General features: G+C 64.3%; 4 protein-coding genes across 5 annotated transcripts in view; 3 read left to right on the top strand and 1 right to left on the bottom strand.

Moving 5' to 3' along the window:
- The first annotated feature begins 1,301 nt into the window (after nt 1–1,301).
- On the top strand, nt 1,302–13,327 carry CHLRE_05g234600v5 (uncharacterized protein). The gene is made up of 11 exons (XM_043062203.1): nt 1,302–1,528; nt 1,829–4,762; nt 6,165–6,286; nt 6,845–7,070; nt 7,412–7,510; nt 8,268–8,311; nt 8,595–8,707; nt 9,205–10,454; nt 10,639–10,716; nt 10,984–11,751; nt 12,101–13,327. The coding sequence occupies exons 1-11, from the start codon at nt 1,427–1,429 to the stop codon at nt 12,380–12,382; spliced, it is 6,018 nt and encodes a 2,005-aa protein (XP_042924767.1). The 5' UTR covers nt 1,302–1,426; the 3' UTR covers nt 12,383–13,327.
- A 1,904-nt stretch (nt 13,328–15,231) lies between these two features.
- On the top strand, nt 15,232–15,944 carry CHLRE_05g234576v5 (uncharacterized protein). Its single transcript, XM_043062202.1, has one exon. The coding sequence runs from the start codon at nt 15,327–15,329 to the stop codon at nt 15,591–15,593; it is 267 nt and encodes an 88-aa protein (XP_042924766.1). The 5' UTR covers nt 15,232–15,326; the 3' UTR covers nt 15,594–15,944.
- Nucleotides 15,945–17,211: 1,267 nt separating this feature from the next.
- Nucleotides 17,212–20,447, top strand: CHLRE_05g234550v5 (uncharacterized protein). Of its 2 annotated transcripts, none has more exons than XM_043062201.1 (4): nt 17,212–18,332; nt 18,687–18,766; nt 19,043–19,318; nt 19,516–20,447. In XM_043062201.1, the coding sequence occupies exons 1-4, from the start codon at nt 17,702–17,704 to the stop codon at nt 19,660–19,662; spliced, it is 1,134 nt and encodes a 377-aa protein (XP_042924765.1). In that variant the 5' UTR covers nt 17,212–17,701; the 3' UTR covers nt 19,663–20,447. The 2 variants fall into 2 exon arrangements, with proteins under 2 accessions (XP_042924765.1, XP_001700659.1); XM_001700607.2 differs by having other exon boundaries at nt 17,634–18,332.
- A 130-nt stretch (nt 20,448–20,577) lies between these two features.
- The window catches only part of CHLRE_05g234500v5 (uncharacterized protein), an 11,844-nt gene continuing 11,316 nt past the window's right edge, over nt 20,578–21,105 (bottom strand). The window contains exon 20 of the mRNA XM_043062200.1: nt 20,578–21,105. This exon is cut by the window's right edge and continues 500 nt beyond it. The gene's annotated coding sequence lies outside the window, so the exon portion shown is untranslated.

The raw sequence follows: 21,105 nt of genomic DNA, 5'->3' as shown, positions 1-21,105 counted from the left end.
CTTCCCGCGCCTCTGTCATGTCTCATCATCTTGCGCTCCCCTCCCTCCCTCCCACTCCGCACACACACACACACACACACACACACACACACACACACACACACACACACACACACACACACACACACACACTCTCTCACAGGTACGGGCCGTGATCAAGGTGTTCAACGACAACGACGTTCCCGTCATCTGCGCCGAGTGAGCGCCGGCGCCTGAGGCAGGCAGGCAGGCAGGCAGGCGAGCAGGCGGGCAGGCAGCTGCAGGCAGCTGCCGAGAGCGAGCAGCAGCAGTAGCGGCACCGAGGCAGCTGCCGAGAGCGAGCAGCAGTAGCAGCAGCAGCGTGAGAGCACAAGGGCGAGCGGGCGTGTCGGTTTAGCGTGTGAAGTGAGCGGAACACACCGCATGCCAGGCTATGAAGGTGAGATCGCAAGCTGCCTATGGAGGCTGGAGGTGCGGGCGGCGCAGGCAGCTGCAGACGCAGGCGAAAGGCAGATTGTATGGCTGGCCAACCTAACGAGCATACGAACACACAGATGCATATAGAAACAAAGAAACACCCGCTTAGGCCTGCGCATCCGAATTCATTTGCGTGTGGGTGCCTTGGTGGTGGTGTGTGCGTGTGCGTCCGTGCGTGTGGTTGCAATCAAATCGTGCGTGATGCCACGAAGACGGACTCTTGTGTGCGGGACTTGCATTTCGCATTTAGTGCTCGAGGCAGCGAACCCTGTTTGGCCTCTCGTGATTCAGTTTACATGGTAAGAATGGGCACGAGGAGTGGCCGTGCCATGCGATTCAACTAACGGCGTGTGGAAGGTGTGTTGTGTTGCTGGGGCGGGAGAGAGGACATGACCATTGGATCTATGGACGAGTTGTCGTGTCGTGGGGGGTCAGGCGCGTGGTTCTTAATTTTGGTTTACATGTATCGAGGAAGACCGTACGACATGTAGTACGTGCATTGGCCCTCAAAGCAGGGGAGGGAGCGATCGCGGGTAAGCTCGAGAGCGTGTGTGGTGGTGGGTACAGGGGGTGTGCGTGCGTGCGGTTGCCTGCGGTTGCCCACGGTTGCCCACGGCTTTAACCACAATTCCGCCAAACACACTTACACACTGGTCCTTGCGGCCTTGAGCCACTTTGAAGCCGACCGAAACCGCACGCGACTTCAGCTGGGGTCACAGGTCACGAGGTGTGGCCGCAGTCGCCAGCAGTGTGATTTCGCGAAGGTTGCGCACCGTATCGCCGTCCAGTGCCAAACGTACTGAAGCGTGTCAATATTGAACCTGGCAGCACCAAATCCTAAAAATACAAGCGCGATGCAAGAGCCAGGCTCAGGGTAAGCAAGAACACTGCGTCTAATAGCCAGGAAACACCGTTTGCAAAGCTTAGGATGCTAGAGACTAACAAGCGTAAAGAGTTGCAGAGTCAAAGCATGAGCGGTCTAGCGCAGCTGCTCAGCGAGGAGCCGGTCTCGGATGCGACATGGCTCCAAAGGCGCGAGCAGCCCGCGAGCCTGCCCGAGAGCGTGGTTGCGGTACGTCCTTGACACTTGACACAGCTCTCATACGTTTCGCCATGCTCCACACATGTTCGTGGAGTTGTCTGTGCGCGGTCGCAAACCCTCCGCAGCCCCACCCTACGGGCCCCTACGCCACTCGGCTCGGCAGCCCCGTATCTGTATGGTGTTCACCCTGCCACCCTAGCTCGAGTCCTCTTGCTTGCGCCCAGCCAGCCCTTCGTTCTAGCTGCCTTTGTATGCTCCACGCATGCTTACCATTTGCCGTCTGTGTCTGCTTTCCGAAATGCCTGATTTTCCCACAAACAATCTCTGAAGGCGATAGTGGGACGCCTGCCCGACCAACGCGAGGCACTCGCCTGCCGCCTGGTGTGCCGCGCCTGGGCCGCCGCCGCCGCCGCCAGCGTACGCCACTTGCACCTGCCCTGCAAGGCCCTGGCGGCGGCGGAGGCTGTGGCGGCGGCGGAGGCTGTAGCAGCGGTCGAGGCCGTAGCCCTGGCGGCGGAGGCGGCGGCCCTGGCGGCGGAAGGGGCAGCGCAAGCGGCCGCGGGGGAAGCGGTGGAGGCTGCGGGGAAAACGGCGCCAAGCAACGGCGGCAGCTGCGGCAGTCAAGGGGGCGGCACCGGGGGTCTTGCAGTCGAGCGCTGCGGCTCGGGCGGTATTGAGGACGCGAGGTTGATGCTGCAGGCCGCGTGGGGCGGCGCCGCCGTGCCCATTGTTGCATCGGCCGCTACCGCTGCTGCTACTGCCGCCCATGCGTCTGCAGCGAACAGCTGTGGCGGCAGTAGCAGTGATGTGCTACTGCGCGGCAGCAGCGGCCCCGGAAGCTGCGGGGGTTGGGAGGGCAGCGGTGGCGATGGAGGCGCGGCGGCGGCGGCGGTGCTGGCAGAGGTGCGGCGGCTGTGGCCGGCGGCGGAGGCGGTGACGCTGAGTGGCCTGGCGGCGGGCCAGGCGCTGCTGACGTCGGCAGCCGGACACGTGCAGCAGCAGGCGAGGCAGCAGGGGGCGCAGCAGCATGTGCGGGAGCAGCAGGGATCACCGCAGCAGCAGCAGCCGCAGCAGCAGCCTCAGGAGCAGCGGCGGTTGCAGCAGCGGGCACAGCTGCAGAGGGAGCGGGAGTGGGAGCAGCAAGCGCTGCTGCTGGCAGGCGCCAGCGCCGCCACCCGACCCCTGCTGAGCATGCCTGTAATCGCCAGCCAACTCAGCCGTTGGGTCAACCTCCGCGAACTAACCATCCGGGATCTGCCCGTACAGCCGCTGCACTGGCTCGGCCCAAGCGGCGGCGGCGGCGGCGGCGGCGGCGGCGGGAGATGGGGGCCAGCCTGGGGCAACGGCAGTAGCAACGGTCCAAGCGGCAGTAGCAGCAGCCGCGCTGGCTTCATAAGCAGCGCTGCTACTGCCGGGGCCGGGGACGGGCATGGGGCCGGGGCCTGGTCGCTCGCGCCGCTGGCGGGCTGCCCGCATCTGGAGCGCCTGGATCTGGAGCTAGTGCCCGGCCTGGATTCGGATCCGTATTTGGATCCAGGAGCCAGCGGGCCTGGATCCAGGGTCTTGATGAACGGTCCGCCTGGATCCGGGATTCGGGCGACGGCCCGCGCCGCCGCGCTGGCGCTGGGCCAGGCGGCGCTGCTTCTGGATCTGGCGGCGCTGACGTCATGCCCTGTACGGCACCTGTCCGTACGACTGCTGGACGTACCGCCGCCGCCACCTGCGGCGGCGGCAGCGCTGCTGAGCTGGGCCGAGGCTGCGGCTGCGGCGGCAGCGGCGGCGGCGGCGGCAGCCGTGTCGGAACGGCGAGAGCGGCAGCGGGAACAGCTGGGGACGACAGCGGCTGCGGCACGAGTGGCAGGCAGCGGGGAAAAGCACACGGGTGTGGGTGTGGGTGCGGGTGTGAGTGGCAAGGGAGTGGGAGATGGGAGCGGTCCGGGGACGGGCGGGGGGCGGCCTCAGCAGCAAGAAGCGGCGGCGGCGGCGGCGGCGGGGGTGGTGACGGCGGCGGATGGGCAAACAGCAGCAGTGATTGCGGCGGCGGCGACGGCGGCGGCGGCCGTGGCAGACCATGACGGCGACCATGGCCTGGATCTGGATCTGTATGATGAGGACGAGCTGGTCGCGGACTTGGATCTGGATCTAGACATTGGCGCGGCGGGATCCGGCGCGTCAGGCGGGGAGGACGGGGGCGATGGCGAGGTCGCGGATTCGGCGATGTTGGACGAACTGGATCCAGACTGGGGCTCCTCCGCGGATCCTGATGGTTACGCGGCAGCTGCCACCGAGGATCGGCACGGCGGCGGCGACACTGGAGGGGTGGCGCCGCCGGCGGCAACAGTGGAGGGACCTGACGAGGCCAGTGTGTCCGAGCGCCCGGGTGCCCTTGCACAGGCGCCGCCGCCGCCGCCGCCGCCATCGGGCATGCTGAATGGCAAGCGCCGGGCTCGGTTTGCGTCCACAGCCGCCGCTGCCGCCGCGTCCGCCGCTGCCGCCACCGCCGCTGCGGTGCCGGCTGGCGCGGCGGTGGCCGGCGGCGGCAGCGGTGGCGGCGGCAGCGGTGGTGGGGGTGGCGGTGGCGGCAGCGGTGGTGGCGGTGGCGGCGGCGGCAGCGGTGGTGGCAGAGACGCGGGCGCGCTGTCGCGTCTTGACCTCACGTCAGATCTCCGCCGGCGACACAGGCGGCAACGACCTCCCCAGCACCAGCACCCGCACCAGCACCAGCAACCGCACCCGCACCCGCACCCGCACCCGCACCCGCATCAGCCCCCTCAAGGTCTGCCGCGATCTCAGTCGCCGGTGCAGCCCGGCGTGGCTGCCCCAGCAGCGGCAGGGGAGACGGCGGCGGCGGCGGCGGCGGCGGCGGCGGCGGCAGTGGCGGCGGCGGCGGCAGCGGCAGCGGCGGCGCTGCCCCCACACGCCGCCAGCTGGGTGCCACACCCTTCCGTCTTCACACGCGCCCCCGGCGGCGGCGGCGGCGGCGGCGGCGGCAGCGGCAGCGGCGGCGGCAGCGGCGGCAGTGGCGGCGGCGGCGGCGGCAGTGGCGGCGGCGGCAGTGGCGGCGGTGGTCTGGGGCCGCGGCTGCGGAGCCTGCGGCTCAGCGGCGGCGTGTGGCTGGGCGGCGGCGGGGGTTTGGCGGCGCTGACGGCGGCGGCGCCGAACCTGACGCGCCTGGATCTGGGCGGCGGCGGCGGCGGCGGCGGCGGCTGGGTGGCGGTGGGCCATGCTGACCTGGCAGCGTTGACACGGCTGCGGCAGCTCAAGGTGAGCGTGTGGGGGCCTGCTGCGAGTTGCGGTGTGTAACGACGGGAAAAGGCCCTTCGAAGTTGTCAGGAACGGGAAGTACCCGCGTTACATTCTCCCCCCCTTGGATCACACGTCCTCGGGTGGATCTGCGAATGTGACTGCTCGCCAGAAACCTAATTTTGACACCACGGCCGGCATTACCCGTCACCGCGTCGAGAAGGCACCACGGTATGCAATCCCCTAGTGCCGGTTTTTTGAGCGAAGCCAAATTCCGACGTACTCAGGACTCGAACCAGCGACCTCCGGCTATTATACCATCGGAACGCTGGGTGGTCTCGATATCAATTGTAACGACGGGAAAAGGCCCTTCGAAGTTGTCACGACCGGGAAGTACCCGCGTTACACGGTGTAACAACAATCTATTTAGTTCCCAGTTCCGACTTCCTACCCAGGAAGGAACCTTACCAGGACTGGCATGTCAAGGGACCAAACGACGCCTCTATCGAGTGAGCAATGCGACTTGGCTCATGGGGCATGTGTGTCCCTGTTGCTTCCCTCACACACACACACACACACACACACGGTTTTTTCCCCCGCCAGCCCATGGTGCTGACACCCCATTTGCATTTGCCGTCATGCATGCGCCCATGCCGTCCCCCGCCTGTTTACTTGCTCGTGGTCGCCCACCCTCCGTCTCTTTCCCAAATCGCGCAACCCCTAGTATAGTTAATTGGGCTGGGACTGGGCTGCGTGTTTGCTCTTGCTCGTCGCGCGCCGCCGCGCTAACATGTTCCTTCGCTCTTGTTCGTGACACTCCCCTGCTGCCGCCCTGTGCTCTGTTTTCTTATTCGCTCGTAGGTGAGAATTTCATCGAGGATTGGGCGGGAGCTTGGACTTAGCGGCCAGGAGTAGCGACGAGGAGCTAGGAATCGTAGGAGTGCCTGGACCTCACGGTACCGTGAGCACATGCATGGGTTTGCACCCTTGAGAGCGTGTGGACACGAATCCCCCCTCGAGGTTAGAGCAGCGGGGGTTGCGCGATTTCCGGTTGGTAAGACCGGCGGCTCACCGCAGCAGGTATGCGAGGTAACTTCAGGTAACATCCGTAAACCGTCGCTTTGCTGCATCGCATACACTGTCTTTGCGCAACGTTTTCCTTGTGCTCTTTAACACACAAACGTTTTCCTTGTGCTCTTTAACACACACACACACACACACACACACACACACACACACACACACACACACACACACACACACACACACACACACACACACACACGTACACACACACACACACATATATATATATATACACACACGCACACACACACGTCTCGTCACACACATAATTGACACGATAAAAGTAATCTCACATGATTAATTAACTCCACGTACACGCGCCTTACGTAATTTGCAGGATCTGTCTTTGTCGCGTCTGGACCTGGTGTATTCGGACGGCGACGCCGACGACTGCCCCGTGGCGCTGATGGAGGAGCTGGCGGCGGCGGTGGAGCGGCTGGGCGGGCTGAGTTCGCTAAGGTGAGGTGTGTTTTGGGTCGTAAATACCAGCCCAAACTAAAGCAAACCAAGCTAAACCAGCGGAGCACAGGCAGAGAGGCGTTAGTTGCAAGCGATAATACTTATGGGAGGGGGCGGAGGCGTCGTGGGCGGTGCTTTGGGCATCTTTGCTGGGGTGGGGCGGTGCGACAGGCGGCGGAGCGGGCTGGGCGGGCTGAGCTCGCTCAGGTGAGGTGGGTGGGGAGGAGGGGGTGGGGGTTAACTGGAGGAAACAGTCGCGCTGCAAGGAGAAACGGCAGAGGGGGTGTGGAGTAGGAGAGGGGTGGGAAGTGGGAAGGCGTAGATGGGGCTGGACAACAGGCAGGCAGAGTGGTGTGGACGTCTGGCGCGTTGGTGCTAGCATGCTGTGATCTGCCCAACGGACACTGCACCACTGTGTAGATGATTTCATTTCGCATACCCATGCGGCCATGCCTTGCAAAACGTTTCTAACTGTATGTCCCAACGAATTTGCTTTCATCTCCAAACAAATTCACGCAAACACATGCTCACGCCGACGACCTCATACACACGCTGCAGTCTGGATCTGGATCCTGACTGCTCCTCCAGCTCCGGCCTCCACTCCGCCTACCTGCTGCCGCTGCTGCAGCCGGACCTGCCGCCAGGCGGCGGCGGCGGCGGCGGCGGCGGCGGCCTGGGCGGCCTGGGCGGCCTTTGCGGCCTGTGGGACGGTGGCGGCGGCCTTGGCGGCGGCGGCGGCGGTCGGCTGGCAGCGTGCCTTCGCAGCCTGAGCCTCGGCACCCTGGTGGGTTCGGTCGCTTGGTCCGTTTGGGTTCCTGGGCTGGTGGTGGTTGGTGGTTGGTGGTTGGTGGTGGTGGTGGTGGTGGTGGTGGTTGTGGTGGTTGGTGGTTGGGCTCGTGGGGTGCGTGGTGGTGAGTGGCAGTGGTGTGGATAGCATCGTGCCCTCGCTGCATACGGCACGGCAAGGTATCCGACGGGATTTGCGATTGTTTTGGGATTGGAGTAAAGTACCACCCCTGCCCCCAAACCGCAACCCTTCCCCATGCAACTTCACACATTCATTCACCGCCCAGCTCCTCCTTGCTCCTCTCACCGCTCCCCTCTTTCCTCCCCCTCCCTGCCCAGGTGTGTGACTCGGACTACTGCTTCCGCCTGCTGGCGCAGCTGACCGCCCTCACCGCCCTGGCCCTCAGCCCCTACGTCACGTGGCCGCTGGCGCTGCAGGTGAGCGTGGGTTGTGCATGTGTGTGTGTGTGTGTGTGTGTTAAAAAACGAAACGAAAGCCCGCCCAGACGACGCCGGAGTTACGTTTACGGATACCTACCAATGTACCGAGCGTCGCGTGGTTGCCGTCACCCAGGTAGTCATACTTACCCGCGATAAGCCTGTAACCCCACGGGCGACCATTCGGCCTGACCCCGCGATGCACCTGTATGCGTCCATGCTCCGCACCCTGGGCGCGCAAAACAACGTTTACCCAGCACGCCTAATTCCCGTATTCCCGCCCGCTGGTCGTAGTCGAGCTCACCTACAAGCATGGGAATGGAAAGGCAGTGGGCGGCAGCACAGAAGTGTCACGGACATGTGAAATGGCAGCGGTGGAAGAGGGCGGCGTGCAGCGAGTAAGCTATCTAATGCCACCCACGAACTATGCCCGTGAAAGGGAACGAGTCTGGGGCCGCGCGGCTGCAAATAGCGCCCGACTGCAGGGGGCGCATGGCGGGCGGCGGTGTGTGTGTGTGTGTGTGTGTGTGTGTGTGTGTGTGTGTGTGTGTGTGTGTGTGTGTGTGTGTGTGTGTGTGTGTGTGTGTGTGTGTGTGTGTGTGTGTGTGTGTGTGTGTGTGTGTGTGTGTGTGTGTATGTGTGTTTGTGTTTGATTGCATGGAGGTTCCTACCCCCTCTTCTGAATAATGTATTTTACCCCCTCACACACACAGCCTGCGTTTCCCTTTCTCGTCTTTCCTAATACACACACGCACAGTCTGATGACCTCAGCCTGTTGGCGCCCCTGACCTCCCTCAGGAGGTGAGAGTGAGTGTGCGGGGGTTTACATCAAAGCAGTGGTAGAGGGGGAGGGGACTACTACTCTTACGTAAGACACGACGCAGAACGAGCCCACAGGGCGTGGAGGGGGTTTGGCCTTACCCTCTATCCTGGGCGCCGTGAGCCGCGTCCTTCTTGTCGGCGGGTGGCGGGGGATGGCGGGGGGCAGGCGCATTCCCTCACAGGTTGACCCACCGCTCATGTCGACCCTCTTTCCCATGTGCGTCCCCCTCTCCCTGAAACGCACACTCCCACGCTCACACAGGTTCACAATGGCCGCCGCCCCCGAAGAAAGCGCGCACCTGCTCGCCCTCAGCGGCGCAGTGGTGGCCGCGCTGGCCCCTGCCTGGCCGCAGCTGAGTACACTGCACTTCAGCGGTGAGTGGTGGGTGGCGTGGCGTGTGGATGGTGTGTGTGTGTGTGTGTGTGTGTGTGTGTGTGTATGTGTGTATGTGTGTGTGTGTGTGTGTGTGTGTTGCGTGGCGTGTGTGTGGGGGGTGTTGGGTTGGGTGGGGGGTGGCTCAAACTAAACCGAACCCAATGCAAATGAGGGGGGAGGAGCCGGATGGCCAGTGCGTGGGTGCCTGGTGGCGCGGGTGGGTGTGGGTAGCAGGGTGCCAGGGTGTCGCAGATGTGGGGCGGGTGGCTGGGTTGCTGCCCAGGTAGGAGCACGGGTCCCGTCTGGCTCCGCTGCTGCAGCAGCTGTTTGGGCTGGCTGAGGCGTTACGACTTCAACGCCGCTGCCGTTCCTCCCCACCTCCGCCCCTACTATGCATTTGGGTTGCTTGAAATTGGGAATGACACAACACTCCCCTCCCCCACCCCTCACCCCGAAACATTTACCCTCTCACACACACACACAAACACACACACAGGCCGGATCGCCCCCGACCTCAACCTCCGCCGCCTCCACCAGCTGCGGCACCTACGCCATCCCGGCCCCTCCAACACCCACTCCGACTCCTCCGCACACCTCGGCTCCAGCGCTGGTGCTACAGCCGCTGTGTCGGCTGCTACAGCCGACGCAACTGCTGCTACAGCCGACGCGCCGCCGCCTGCCCCCTCCTTCACCGCCCTCGCCTCCTGGACCTCCCTCCGCGACCTCAGCCTCACAGCGGTTCGCGGCGGCGACGATGACGACGAGCAGGAGCAACAAGACGAAGGACATAACAACTATCAACAACTTCAGCAACAAGGAACACGACGAGCACAGGAGCAGCAGGCCGGGAAGCGGCGACTTATGTACATCGGTGATCCCTTTGATGACTCCGATGAAGAGGATAGTATTGATGAAAGCGGAGGCAATGGTGGAGGGGTTGGAACGGTGGAGGGAAATGGTGCCCGCGCCGCTGCTGCTGCCGCTGCTACTGCTACTGCCGTTCCTTTTGATGGTGGCGTTGGATGCAGTCGCGTCAGGTGCCGCCGCTGCGCCTGCGGTGAGCGCAGGAGCGCAGGGCGTATGGCAGCGGGAGCGGCGCCGGCGGTGGTGGCGGCGGCTGCGGCGGCTGTGGTGGTGGCGGCAGGGGCGCGGGCGACGGCAGCGGCGGCGGCGCGTGCGTTCGGGGGACGTGCGAGAACGGCGAAGGGAGGGGCGTCGGCAGTGGCAGGCGCGACGGCTGCTGCTGCTGCGGTGGCGGTGGCGGTGGCGGCAGGGGTCGTGGCGGCTGGCACCGGCGCTGCTACAGCCGCCCTCATCTCCGTCCGGCGCTGGCTGCGCCTCCGGACCGGCAGTAGCAGCAGCAGCAGTAGCAGCCGTGGCGGAGGCGAGGCTGCAGGTGGCAGCCAGAGTTGCTACTGCCACTGCCACCACCGCGGCGCCCCGGCGCCGGATTCGGATCCGGATCCCGCCAACCGCCGGTTCCGAAACCGGCTGGTTGCGCTCTACGACGACGAGTGGGACGAGCGGCGCCAACTGGCGGCGGCGGCGGCGGCAGCTACTGCGGCTACTGCCGCTACTGCTGCTACTGCCAACGAGGGGCTTGGCCCGCTGCCGCTGTCTCTGGGTCCCGGGCTGGACGGCTGCCTGCCTCCCAGCCTCACGCGACTGAGTCTGACAGGGCTGCGGTTGCGCGCTGCGGAGCTGGCGGCGGCGGCGGCGGCGCTGACGCAGCTCACTTCACTGCAGGCAAGTGCTTGGCCACTGTGCTTTGGGTACAGCAGCCGCTTATGAATGCTGTCTAGCGTTGTGGCGCTCTCTGTGTCTTTCCCTCTGCGCCTGTCAAACCACTTATAGCGCAATCCTTGCGTTTGCTTGGACTTTGAACGCTCCTCCCTCCCTGCCGCCGAATCCGAAACCCAAAACCCCCCAGGTGTTGGACTGCGGTCTGAGTTCGGACCACTTCGCTGCTGTGGCGGGGGCCGGCGGCGGGCTGCGTCAGCAGCTGCAGGTGCGTGTGTTGAGGGCGGACCGGTAGTGTGTGCGTGTGGCAGTTGGCGTGTGGTTGGTGGAGGCGGGGGGGGGGGGGGGAGAGGGGGATTTGGACGGCCTACCGTATGCGCCGATGGCACGCGGGAGCAGGAGGCCAGCGGGCACGTGTGCATGCGGCTAAGTTACTGCAGAGCATGTTGCATGGCAGCTTAAGAAACGTTGTGGCATTTTGCAGTTTCCCTTTGCGCTTTCCTCTCTCAACAAGTCCATTTTCATCCATCCCCAGGTTTTGGTCCTGCACGATAGCCGCCCCTGGAGAGCATGCCGTACGGGCAACCGCAACCGAAACCGAAACCGAAACCATGACCGTGGCGACCGGCGACTTGGGAAGGATCCAGAGCCAGAGCTGCCGCAACATGCCGGCGGCAGTAGCAGCTGCGGCGGCGCTGGCGACAGCGGCTGTAGCGACACCTGCAGCTGCTGCTGCGTGCCAGACCCTTGGTGCACGCCCCGCTGCTACAGCCGCCGCAGCTGCTACAGCCGCGTCACCGGCGCCGCCGTCAACGATGTGGACGTGAACGATGGCGGCGGCGGCACCGCAGAACGTGTCAGTGGCGGCGGCGGCGGCGGCGACGGTGGTGGCGGCGGCAGCGGCTGTGGCTGCTGGCAGCGGCGGCTGCTGGCTCGTGCGCTGTCCGACCTGGGCTCCATGACTCAGCTGCAGTTCCTGATGCTCGGCCTGCCAGACGACTTCCTCGCCGGCGGCGCTGCGGCCGCTGCTGCTACTGCCACTGCTGCTACTGCCACTGCTGCCACTGCTACTGCCGCTGTTGCCCCTGAGGGTGCCGCTGCTGCGGCGGCCCCGGGGCCAACGTTGGGCCCAGCGGGCGGTGGCGCGGGGGCTGGCGTTTGCGACGGCGGCGGTGGCGGCGGCGATGGCGGCGGCGGCGGCGGCGGCGGCGGCGGCGGCGACAGTGACGGCGGCGGCTGCAGTCAGCGGGCGCTTGTGTCGCTGCTCGGCCGACTGACCAACCTGCGCTGCCTCACTCTCAAGGTGGGCTGCCAGCCGGTGCGCCTGGAACACGTGCGGTGCAGCAGGAGGAGGGGGAGTGGCAGGAGGGACAAGGGGTGGGAGGGGGAAGTGGCTGGAGGACGGAGTGGCAGGGGGTCTCAGTTGACTTTGATGCCACACGAGCCCGTCCCCCGCATATGATGGGTCAGATACCGAGTACCACACGATGGCGGTAATCGATCCTGTTCTGGACTCTGGGTTCTGGTTCCGGGTCTTCCCGGTTTAGTTATTATTGCGCCCTCTCCCCCGCTGAGCTCGAGCCTGTCCCTTCCCCTAGTTTGGGCTGGTATTCACGACCCCTTCCGCTGCACTGCTACCACGCATCATGCAGGCCCGCGGTCTGGCCTCCGCCGCGCCGCCGCCGCCCGGCCTGGCCGACTGCCTGTCCTGTCTGACGGGGCTGCGCAGCCTCCACCTGGAGGCCTCGCCTGCGCCCTCCCCCTCCTTCCCCTCCGCCTCGGCCGCCGCCGCCGCCGCCGCTGCCTCTTTTACCGCCGCCTCCGCTGCCGCCGCCGCCTCAGGAGGTGGGAGTGGCGGCGGGGCGGCCGGGCCGCCTGCGACACTGGAGGAGGCGCTCGCCACCGTCCGCCGCCGGCTGCCGCTGCTGCCCTGAGGGGCGGAGGGGCTGCCTGCGACACTGGAGGAGGCGCTCGCCGCCGTCCGCCGCCGACTGCCACTGCTGCCCTGAGGGGCGGAGGAGGCGGCGGAGCGTGGCGCGTGCGCCTGCAGCTCCCCGGCCCGGGGACAGCTGGAATGGGAGGGGGCGGTCTCACCCATTGGGGCCCTCGGGCGAAGCCCTCAGGGGGCAGACTACAGTACAGTGGATGGTCCCTGGGTTCCTGGGCTGTCGTTTCGCTCTTCTTGTCATGCGGCATTCGTGCTCGGTCGGACTCTCCCTTCTTGTAGTGTTGCATGGGGTGCACGAGCGGGTGTCGGTGTTGACGTCGGGCAATGCCGGTGTGGGCATGGACGCATCATGCATGGAGCTCGGTGTCAATCGCGTCACAGTCCTGGTGTCACGCCGCGCCGCTGCGCCCCGCCACGCCGCGTGTGGGACTGGGGGCAGCTGCGGGCGTGTGCGTCTGGACTGGACCGGAGTGGCTGATGCGAAGGCGAGAGAGCAGAGCAGAGTAGCAGACGCACTGGGACGAAATGAGGAAATCAGGAGTGGCAGGGGAAATGAGGAGTGGAAAAACTACAGGGCTTGGCTTATGGGTCTGTCAGTGGCATACGGTAAGGTGTTTGGCTGTGGGCTGTGGGCTGTGCGGGTGGTGTGTTCATGGGCGTGGGGCAGCGCCAGCTTGTGGTGTTTGCGACTTTGCGGACAAGCACTGGAGCAGCAGTGAGCAGACGCAGACCCAAGGCCTCCTGCCCATAGAAGCCCCAGCGCCAGCGTGTGCTGCTAGGCGCGTGGCAGCCGACCGGCCGACTGGCCGCAGGCCCTTGTGGCTCTTCCTTCTTGGCTTGGGCACTAACACTGACACTAACACACAGTGCGCGCAACACGCTCTCTGGACATCCTCACCAAGCCCATTACCCTGTTCAATCGCCATAACGCCATTGATTGCACACTCCCGCCCTGCTTCTTCCTGCCCAGCTCCTGTCGTTCTCCCTATCGCCACCTGCACAACACACCTTGGCCCCCCCCCACCGGCCCGCCCACACACTATGAGACCTGCCGTTCTCGTTTGAGCTCGGCCGTATCCCGCAGACACATCGTGGGTTTCTTTGAAATCGGAGTAAGCTACCACCCCCTGCCTCATAAGTCACACGGAACGCGTCAGCTTGGAGCGAAGGCAGCTCCTCCGCTGCTGCGCTGCAAGCAGCCAGCGCCTACAGCGCCTCGCCAGTCGCCACTGCTGCTCATCCAAATGCCCTCGTGATTGCCGCCTTCCTACAGCAAACGAAGACAGCTCGACCAGCCGCGTCCGACACACACACGCGCAAGCACATCCATAAGCAGGGGGTGCGGGGGGCCGCCCATCCTGCTCACTGCCTACACGGTGCAGGTGGGGACCGTGCTACAAATGGCTCCACAGTTAGCCGCCCTGAAGGCTAAGCATTTGCAGTATGTGTGCGATGCGGGTGTGTCGGGGGTGGGGGCTGCCCTGGCGGCGGGGGCTTTCGTGCGCACCTTGGCCCGCTTGTGGTCGCTGAAATGGGAGAATCATCATAAGGAAGCGCTGTGGCGTGTGGCCGCCAACGCTTGCTGGGCGTTCCCACGGCATGCTAGCGAGCGGGCGCGAGGCGTTGCTGTTGACCCGTGTTGGGCGTGTGGGGTTGACATGCAGGATGGGGACCGGCGTCACTGGTTTTGGGACTGCACTGTGGCGCTGTCCCTGCGGGAAAACATGGGAATGGCTATGGGTTTCGTGCCAGAGGATGCTCTAAGTGCCTTCTCTCGTGAGGAGTTGTGGTTGGTGCGCCCGCCTGCGGGGCTTGCGCCACCTGCGTGCGCCACCCCCGCGGCCGCCTCGGCTACGTGCCGCCGCCCCCGCGGCCGCCTTGGTCACGTGCCGCCGCCCCCATGGCGGCGTGTCGCCATCGCGTCATCCCAAAAGGAGTATTCGTTGCGGGCGTGCGCGGCGGCGGCCTCCCAACCCATACACAGCCCTCTGGAGATGACGCCACCGGCGATACCGGCCGATCCAGGGGTTTCAGTGTGTCGAATACCGTGTGCCTTGCCTGCAGTGCCCCTAGCCCGCGCATGCACACCCCACTAACGCACCTGCCCCCACCCGGCCGGCAGCCGCCACCCCGTGCGGCTGCCGTTTTCCTGACGGGTGTGGGGAACCGCAATGCGGTCCGCATCCGTCACCTGCTTGCTGTCTGCACCCCTTGCCTCCTTGTCTGCGTATGCTTGCGTCCCTTGCCGCCCCTGCGGAGGATTCGTTTGCGTTTGCTGCTTGTGGCTTCCTGGTGTCGCATGGCATGCACCGCACGCGCCCATGCCGACCGCAGTGCGACCGGGATGAGCCATGCAGCGATCGCGCTGTCGTTACTTTCTCGGCCGCCCGGCGCCCTTGCTCATTTAACCGCATCCATCACGTCCCCGTACTTAGCTTGTTCTTCGTTTAGTCACCCCGCGCAGCGCACAGCCATAACAGCCTCAGCCCGCAGCCCGGCTTGCGCACCATGTCCTCGCGGTTGCTTTGGGGTTGACGTTGCTTGCCTCGCGCCTAGCGCCATAGCTTCTACGCTGCAGTGCATCACGCCTCCTGTCCCTCCCTCCCTCCCTTACATGTCGTGCTGGGCACCGGTGGCGCTGGTGTTCTCCAGGTTGGTTTCGGGCGCATCCTTTCTGGTAGTCCCAACGCCAGCCCGGCCGGCGTCGTCCAGCCCAGCCATCCCCATACAGCAGCCAGCTTCCGTCAGCCAGCCATGGGCGCGACCGTCCACAGCGTTTACCGTCGGTTACGAGGTAACATGGGAATTCGCAACTTGCGCTACTGACTGCCTACTCTCGTGCCGCCTGCAAGCCCACTCCGCCTTCCGCTCTGGTCTACGTACGCATTAGTTCCGCAACACTCGTCAATAATGTGGTGTGTCTCGCGGCTATGTCTGCCCTGGACTTTGGTCGGCAGCGTATGGTTATGGCCGGGCTGGCGGCGCGAGCGAAGCTGCCGTCGGCCCGGGTGCTGAGCATTGGACTTGCCGTCGTAGCTGACTTCTGGGGTCGGCTCCAGACGTTTGTGACTTTGGGTATCAGGCCGAAGGGTTGGGACACTGTGCCGTCTGCGCATCCTTTCATCTCTCGGGCTGTTTGTGACGGCATGGTTTTGCGCTTGCCGTATGACGCTGATTCCCCGCCTCCCTCGCCGTGAGAGGTTGTGCGTGGTTGGTGGCTTTGTGTGTGGGCAGGTTGCACGCGTGGGCGACCGTTCTAGTACCTGGACGCTTGCGCCCTGGTTAGTGCGTGCGCTGTGCGTGTGTCCTGCGGCCTAGACGTTTCCCGGCACTTCTGTGCCTAGGCTTGTGACGTTGAGGCACAGCGGTGGGGCTCTGGCGGGTTGAGGCTTGGCTAGGACTCACTGTGCGCGGAGTCACACGGACTTTGCCCGCGGGAGGGTTTGCAGCAAAGTCGGGGTTGGTGGAGTCATGTTGGGCCCTGATAGCATGTGATGGCTCGGCGTCTTCGGGTGCTGGGACTGTCCCCTCTGTAACATCCGCATTCATAAGCAGGCATGCAGGCACGCAGGCACGCAGGCAAGCATACCCACACTCCGCCACACCACCGTTTGGGCTCTGGGAACACCCCCCAACCTCGCTGGCCCCAAGGAGGCAGCCGATTCGCGTGGACGGTCCCCGAATGGACCCACACCGAAAGGCTCTGGGGTCTATGGCCTGTGCTCGTGCGTTGCGTCCGCAGCGGATGGGCCGGGGCCGGGGCTGGGGCCCTTCCCCCGCACGGACGCATGGTAACGACCAAAAGGCTTCATACATGCGCCGCCGGCCCACTTTGGGAGCGCCCCCCCCCCCCCCCCCACACACACACCACGTCCTACACACATACGCAGACGACGTCCTCCCATGCCCATCCCTACATGCTATGGCCCTTACATCGCACAACCGGCTACCCCTTACCATGACCTACCACGTACTCGCTTGACTCGTTTCCAATTGCAGGCAGCATAGCGGACTCAAACTTCCAAACGGCAACACTCCCGGGCCACTGGCGTGCTGCCGGCCAAAACCAAGCACGCTTATGGTTTTGGTACGGCCCGTATTGGTACTGCACAGACCGACCCGCTCAACCGCACCGACACGAATCCGAGCCAACCCGGTGCTCGCTGCCTGTGCGCATGTGCGGCGCCTTGCCAGGCCTTCCTTTGTTCCCCACCCTCCATCCCTAGCCTGTGGCGGCCCACGCTATCACCCCTGCCCCCGCCCCCTGTCCTATCGCCGTACAGCTCCCAACTCTCGGCTGTGCCTCTCGCCAACACCCACACCGGGCACGAACACCAAAAAGACCCGCCCCACGCCCCTACAGTTGCCTGCGCCTGCTCCCCACATCGCCTGACGCAACCCAGTCCCCAGATGGCCCCCAGCCCCATGCCCCACCGGCATCGGCCCTGGGCCCTGCCCTAGTGCCACATAGCCAGAGTCCGTAAGCAAAGCAAGGGCATCGAAGGACCCAGACGGTGCAAGCCGGCGGCCGTAACAATCCGACCGGTGCCGAGCAAGAGGCCCAAGGGTGTTGCACGGGTGTTGCACCGGGCGAGCGCCGCCGACTGCACTGCTCCTGCACGCTGCTAGCTCCAGTTCTTCGCCGTGCGCTTGAATTGCGGGTGTCGCGTCCACCTCCCAGAATGCCTACTCGCTGCTCACCGCTCGCGTGCAAGCGGCAGGCGTGCCGACCCAAATTGCGTGAAGCTACGCGCTCGCGGAAAGGAGCATTACCTAAAATTGAGTTATGAGCTGGCATGTTGTGCCTATATTCATGTAAATGGCAATAGCCCATTTGGATTTGGCGCTGCTTTAGCTACTGCCGATGCAAACGTTCTTCTACGTGACCTTGCGTTCTCAGCGTGCCCGATACACCTAATGGGGCCCTTTGGATAATTGGCTTTGCGTTAGGGCGCAGCGGCAGCGCATATGCGTGTGCAAATGCGGACAAGTCGCCGGTGATCGCAAAACGCGACCCTAGTTTGGGTCTCACTCGCCAAGCGCTGCGACCGCCTCGTCAGTTTTGCAGCATACGGCCATTGGGTTCCCCTATCAGCAATGCCAATGCGGGATGTGCGCCAACGTGCGGTCCGCACAGAAAGCGAGGATGAAGCCGCGCGGATGAGGTTGTCGTACGAGCTCGCGGCCGGGAGAAAGCGGGCTCGCGCGCCTTCCTTCTTTACACTTCGGGTTGAACACTTGTGCAACCTCGCACAAGTAACCGTCTTGTCGCACCGTTTCGGTCGCAAACACTCCACTCGCTACCATGGCCCTGATGATGAAGTCGTCGGCCAGCCTGAAGGCTGTGTCCGCTGGCCGCTCTCGCCGCGCCGTCGTTGTGCGCGCCGGCAAGTACGATGAGGAGCTGATTAAGACCGCTGGCACCGTTGCCTCCAAGGGCCGCGGTATCCTGGCCATGGACGAGTCCAACGCCACCTGCGGCAAGCGCCTGGACTCCATCGGCGTGGAGAACACCGAGGAGAACCGCCGCGCCTACCGCGAGCTGCTGGTGACCGCCCCCGGCCTGGGCCAGTACATCTCCGGCGCTATCCTGTTCGAGGAGACCCTGTATCAGTCCACCGCCTCCGGCAAGAAGTTCGTCGATGTGATGAAGGAGCAGAACATCGTGCCCGGCATCAAGGTCGACAAGGGCCTGGTGCCCCTGTCCAACACCAACGGTGAGAGCTGGTGCATGGGCCTGGACGGCCTGGACAAGCGCTGCGCTGAGTACTACAAGGCCGGCGCTCGCTTCGCCAAGTGGCGCTCGGTCGTCTCGATCCCCCACGGCCCCTCGATCATCGCTGCCCGCGACTGCGCCTACGGCCTGGCCCGCTACGCCGCCATCGCCCAGAACGCCGGTCTGGTGCCCATTGTGGAGCCCGAGGTCCTGCTGGACGGTGAGTTTTGATGATCCCTGATCTGCGGGGTCGCACACCCGGAAATTGATGGGCCGGGCATTCGGGCACAACAGGGTTGTTATTCATGTGTCTCGCGCGTTTTGGGTGCGCTCGGCGGGGCCCGGGGTGCGCTTCGTCAGCATGGGTCGCTTTCGCAAATGCTTGCGTGTTCACGGCTTCTCAAGCGTATGCCTTGCGCATGTGGGCCACGCATATGCATGAATGAACTTGCATACCCTGTCGAATTGCTTCGCACCCACATAGCGTCAGCCCCGTTCTGGTACCTTGTTTGCCGATGTACTCCCCCTTCTCGCTGACCCACCCCCTCTCGCTGCTCCCCATTCCCATCCCCAGGTGAGCACGACATCGACCGCTGCCTGGAGGTGCAGGAGGCCATCTGGGCCGAGACCTTCAAGTACATGGCCGACAACAAGGTGAGCAGCGCTTGCGAGGCTGCGTGTGATCTCGTCTCGGGGTTGGGCAGGGGTGGGGTTTTGGCGGTGATATGACAGATTGACTGTGGGTGCATGGCGATGCGGGGATGATGGGGGCTCTTGCTCAGTTGACACCTAGTTCGATCAGAATGCAGTGCGCCTTCGCATGCGTATCAGCAGCGACCTAGGCCGCGAGCCTCGTATCTGCGCCTCGCCGCGCCCCGTCTGCCTTCATAACCGCGTTCTTTCCCTTGCTCCCTCCCACCACTCCCTCAGGTCATGTTCGAGGGTATCCTGCTGAAGCCCGCCATGGTCACCCCCGGCGCTGACTGCAAGAACAAGGCCGGCCCCGCCAAGGTTGCCGAGTACACCCTGAAGATGCTGCGCCGCCGCGTGCCCCCCGCCGTCCCCGGCATCATGTTCCTGTCGGGCGGCCAGTCCGAGCTGGAGTCGACCCTGAACCTGAACGCCATGAACCAGAGCCCCAACCCGTGGCACGTGTCGTTCTCGTACGCCCGCGCTCTGCAGAACACCGTTCTGAAGACCTGGCAGGTGCGCGGTGGGACAATGGAGACTTTAGGGGCCGCTTGGTGTGGGCCGGGTGTAGGGGGGTTTCCGCGTCTAGGTGAAGGATGACTCCTGATCCTCTCCATGTGTGCGATTTGTGTCAGCAACGCACTTGGGCCGCAATCATTGTATCGTTCTTGCATTACCTAACCTCACTCTCCCTCTATTCACCTCCACCATAGGGCAAGCCCGAGAACGTCCAGGCGGCCCAGGCTGCGCTGCTCAAGCGCGCCAAGGCCAACTCGGACGCTCAGCAGGGCAAGTACGACGCCACCACCGAGGGCAAGGAGGCTGCCCAGGGCATGTACGAGAAGGGCTACGTCTACTAAGCAGCTCGCTTTCCATTTCGCAAAACCTGCGAAATTGCTGGTCGCCAGCTAGTCTGTGGCGCAAGCCGCAGCAGCCTGCGACGCTGGCGATAAGCGTTTAGCTTTGGTAGGATGGCGTTTTGAGTCGTGACTCGATTGTACATTGGCGGTTGCGATGTGTGTCCTGGCCATACAACTGGTGAGGCCGCGGCGCCGCTGGGATTTGTTCAGACGAGCGGGTTTGCTTCCATGTTGTTTGGTCGCAAGGAGCAGGCGGGAGCGTGCCAGGAGCGGGTGTGGTGGTCCTGGGCGAAGGCGTGGCGCCGGCGAGTAGCCGAGGTCGCCCGCTGCAGCCCACGCCCCTCGCAATGGCGGAGAGCGGATTGTACCGAGGTAGAGCAGAGACAAATGAGCCGGGTCATCCGGCAGTTTTGGTTGGTCCCGCGCTGCAGTTTTGCACTGATCGTGGCCGGGCTGTGGGTGTGGTGTTGGAGTTCCATCGTCGTTACGGTGCTGTAAGGCGCTGCAAATGCATACGCTGCTTGTCCCCTCCTATCCATCGAGCGTCGGGAATTAGTACGCAATCTGTACGGTCGGGAGATAACAACAGGGGTGGGTCATGCATGCAAGCAGAATACCTGACCGTGAAAGTAGGCAATCGGTTAGCGGGACACACGTGGGCTCGCGCTGTCATCAACTTGAAAAACCCTAAAGTGCTTAGGGCTCGGCCGGGGTGCTCGGCAGTAGCGGACCTGGGGCGGCTCGTGGACTCCAGGGCTCAGGCGCAGTTCAGAGAGGAGCCACAGCACACACACAGCAACCGCAGCCCTTCCTGCCCTGCTCCCTGTGCTCCCTCCCTCTTCAGCAAGAGGAGCAGCGAACTGATGACATACCGGTATCCCTTGCGGCTTGCGCGTTGGCAGTGGGCATGTGGGAACCCGTCTCATATTACATGCCGCAATGTAGTACGGTACTGAAGTATCCGATTGCGTGCAACACCGCTGTTGCTATGCTGTGCCGCTGAGCCGGTGAGTGGTGACCCCGCACTCCTGCAGAGCCACGCCTGACGCAGTGACGCCCGCCGCGGCGCTGCCCCGCCCCCATGCACACGTGTCCAGTGCGGCCTGACACCCGCACGCCACCTCACCTCCTGCCCCGCTCGATGCGCACAGGACATGGACCTCCCGCACATTCTGCGATAAGACACAAGCACACAGGGCCGCCTGTCCCCCTTCCGCCAGCAACCTGACATGCGCCGGATCAGCGACCCGCAACCCTGCTACGGCTGCAGCTGCGGGGCCGACAACAACCCCGAGTTCCGTGAAAGTCTCCTGCTGGGGACATATTACAAACCACCAATCCGCACTCGCACGCACAGACCTTTCCCTCAAAACAAACAAACCACTCTCTCCTCTACCGCTGCTCCTGCACACGGTCCCCGCACGAAGACCCCAATACCGCGCA

Source organism: Chlamydomonas reinhardtii, chromosome 5 (genome assembly GCF_000002595.2).
Source record: "Chlamydomonas reinhardtii strain CC-503 cw92 mt+ chromosome 5, whole genome shotgun sequence".
NCBI lineage: Eukaryota > Viridiplantae > Chlorophyta > Chlorophyceae > Chlamydomonadales > Chlamydomonadaceae > Chlamydomonas > Chlamydomonas reinhardtii.
The sequence above is the reverse complement of the archived record's forward strand: the minus strand, read 5'-3'. Positions and strand labels throughout refer to the sequence as shown.

What these genes read in the sequence shown, in the direction of transcription:
- CHLRE_05g234600v5 (XM_043062203.1), top strand. Translation starts at nt 1,427, where the DNA reads ATGAGCGGTCTAGCGCAGCTGCTCAGCGAGGAGCCGGTCTCGGATGCG. An exon ending in GCCTGAGCCTCGGCACCCTG is followed by an intron (nt 7,071 to 7,411) that starts GTGGGTTCGGTC and finishes CTCCCTGCCCAG; the next exon opens with GTGTGTGACTCGGACTACTG. An exon ending in CGTGGCCGCTGGCGCTGCAG is followed by an intron (nt 7,511 to 8,267) that starts GTGAGCGTGGGT and finishes ACACACGCACAG; the next exon opens with TCTGATGACCTCAGCCTGTT.
- CHLRE_05g234576v5 (XM_043062202.1), top strand. Translation starts at nt 15,327, where the DNA reads ATGTCTGCCCTGGACTTTGGTCGGCAGCGTATGGTTATGGCCGGGCTG.
- CHLRE_05g234550v5 (XM_043062201.1), top strand. Translation starts at nt 17,702, where the DNA reads ATGGCCCTGATGATGAAGTCGTCGGCCAGCCTGAAGGCTGTGTCCGCT. An exon ending in GCCCGAGGTCCTGCTGGACG is followed by an intron (nt 18,333 to 18,686) that starts GTGAGTTTTGAT and finishes TCCCATCCCCAG; the next exon opens with GTGAGCACGACATCGACCGC. An exon ending in CCGTTCTGAAGACCTGGCAG is followed by an intron (nt 19,319 to 19,515) that starts GTGCGCGGTGGG and finishes CCTCCACCATAG; the next exon opens with GGCAAGCCCGAGAACGTCCA.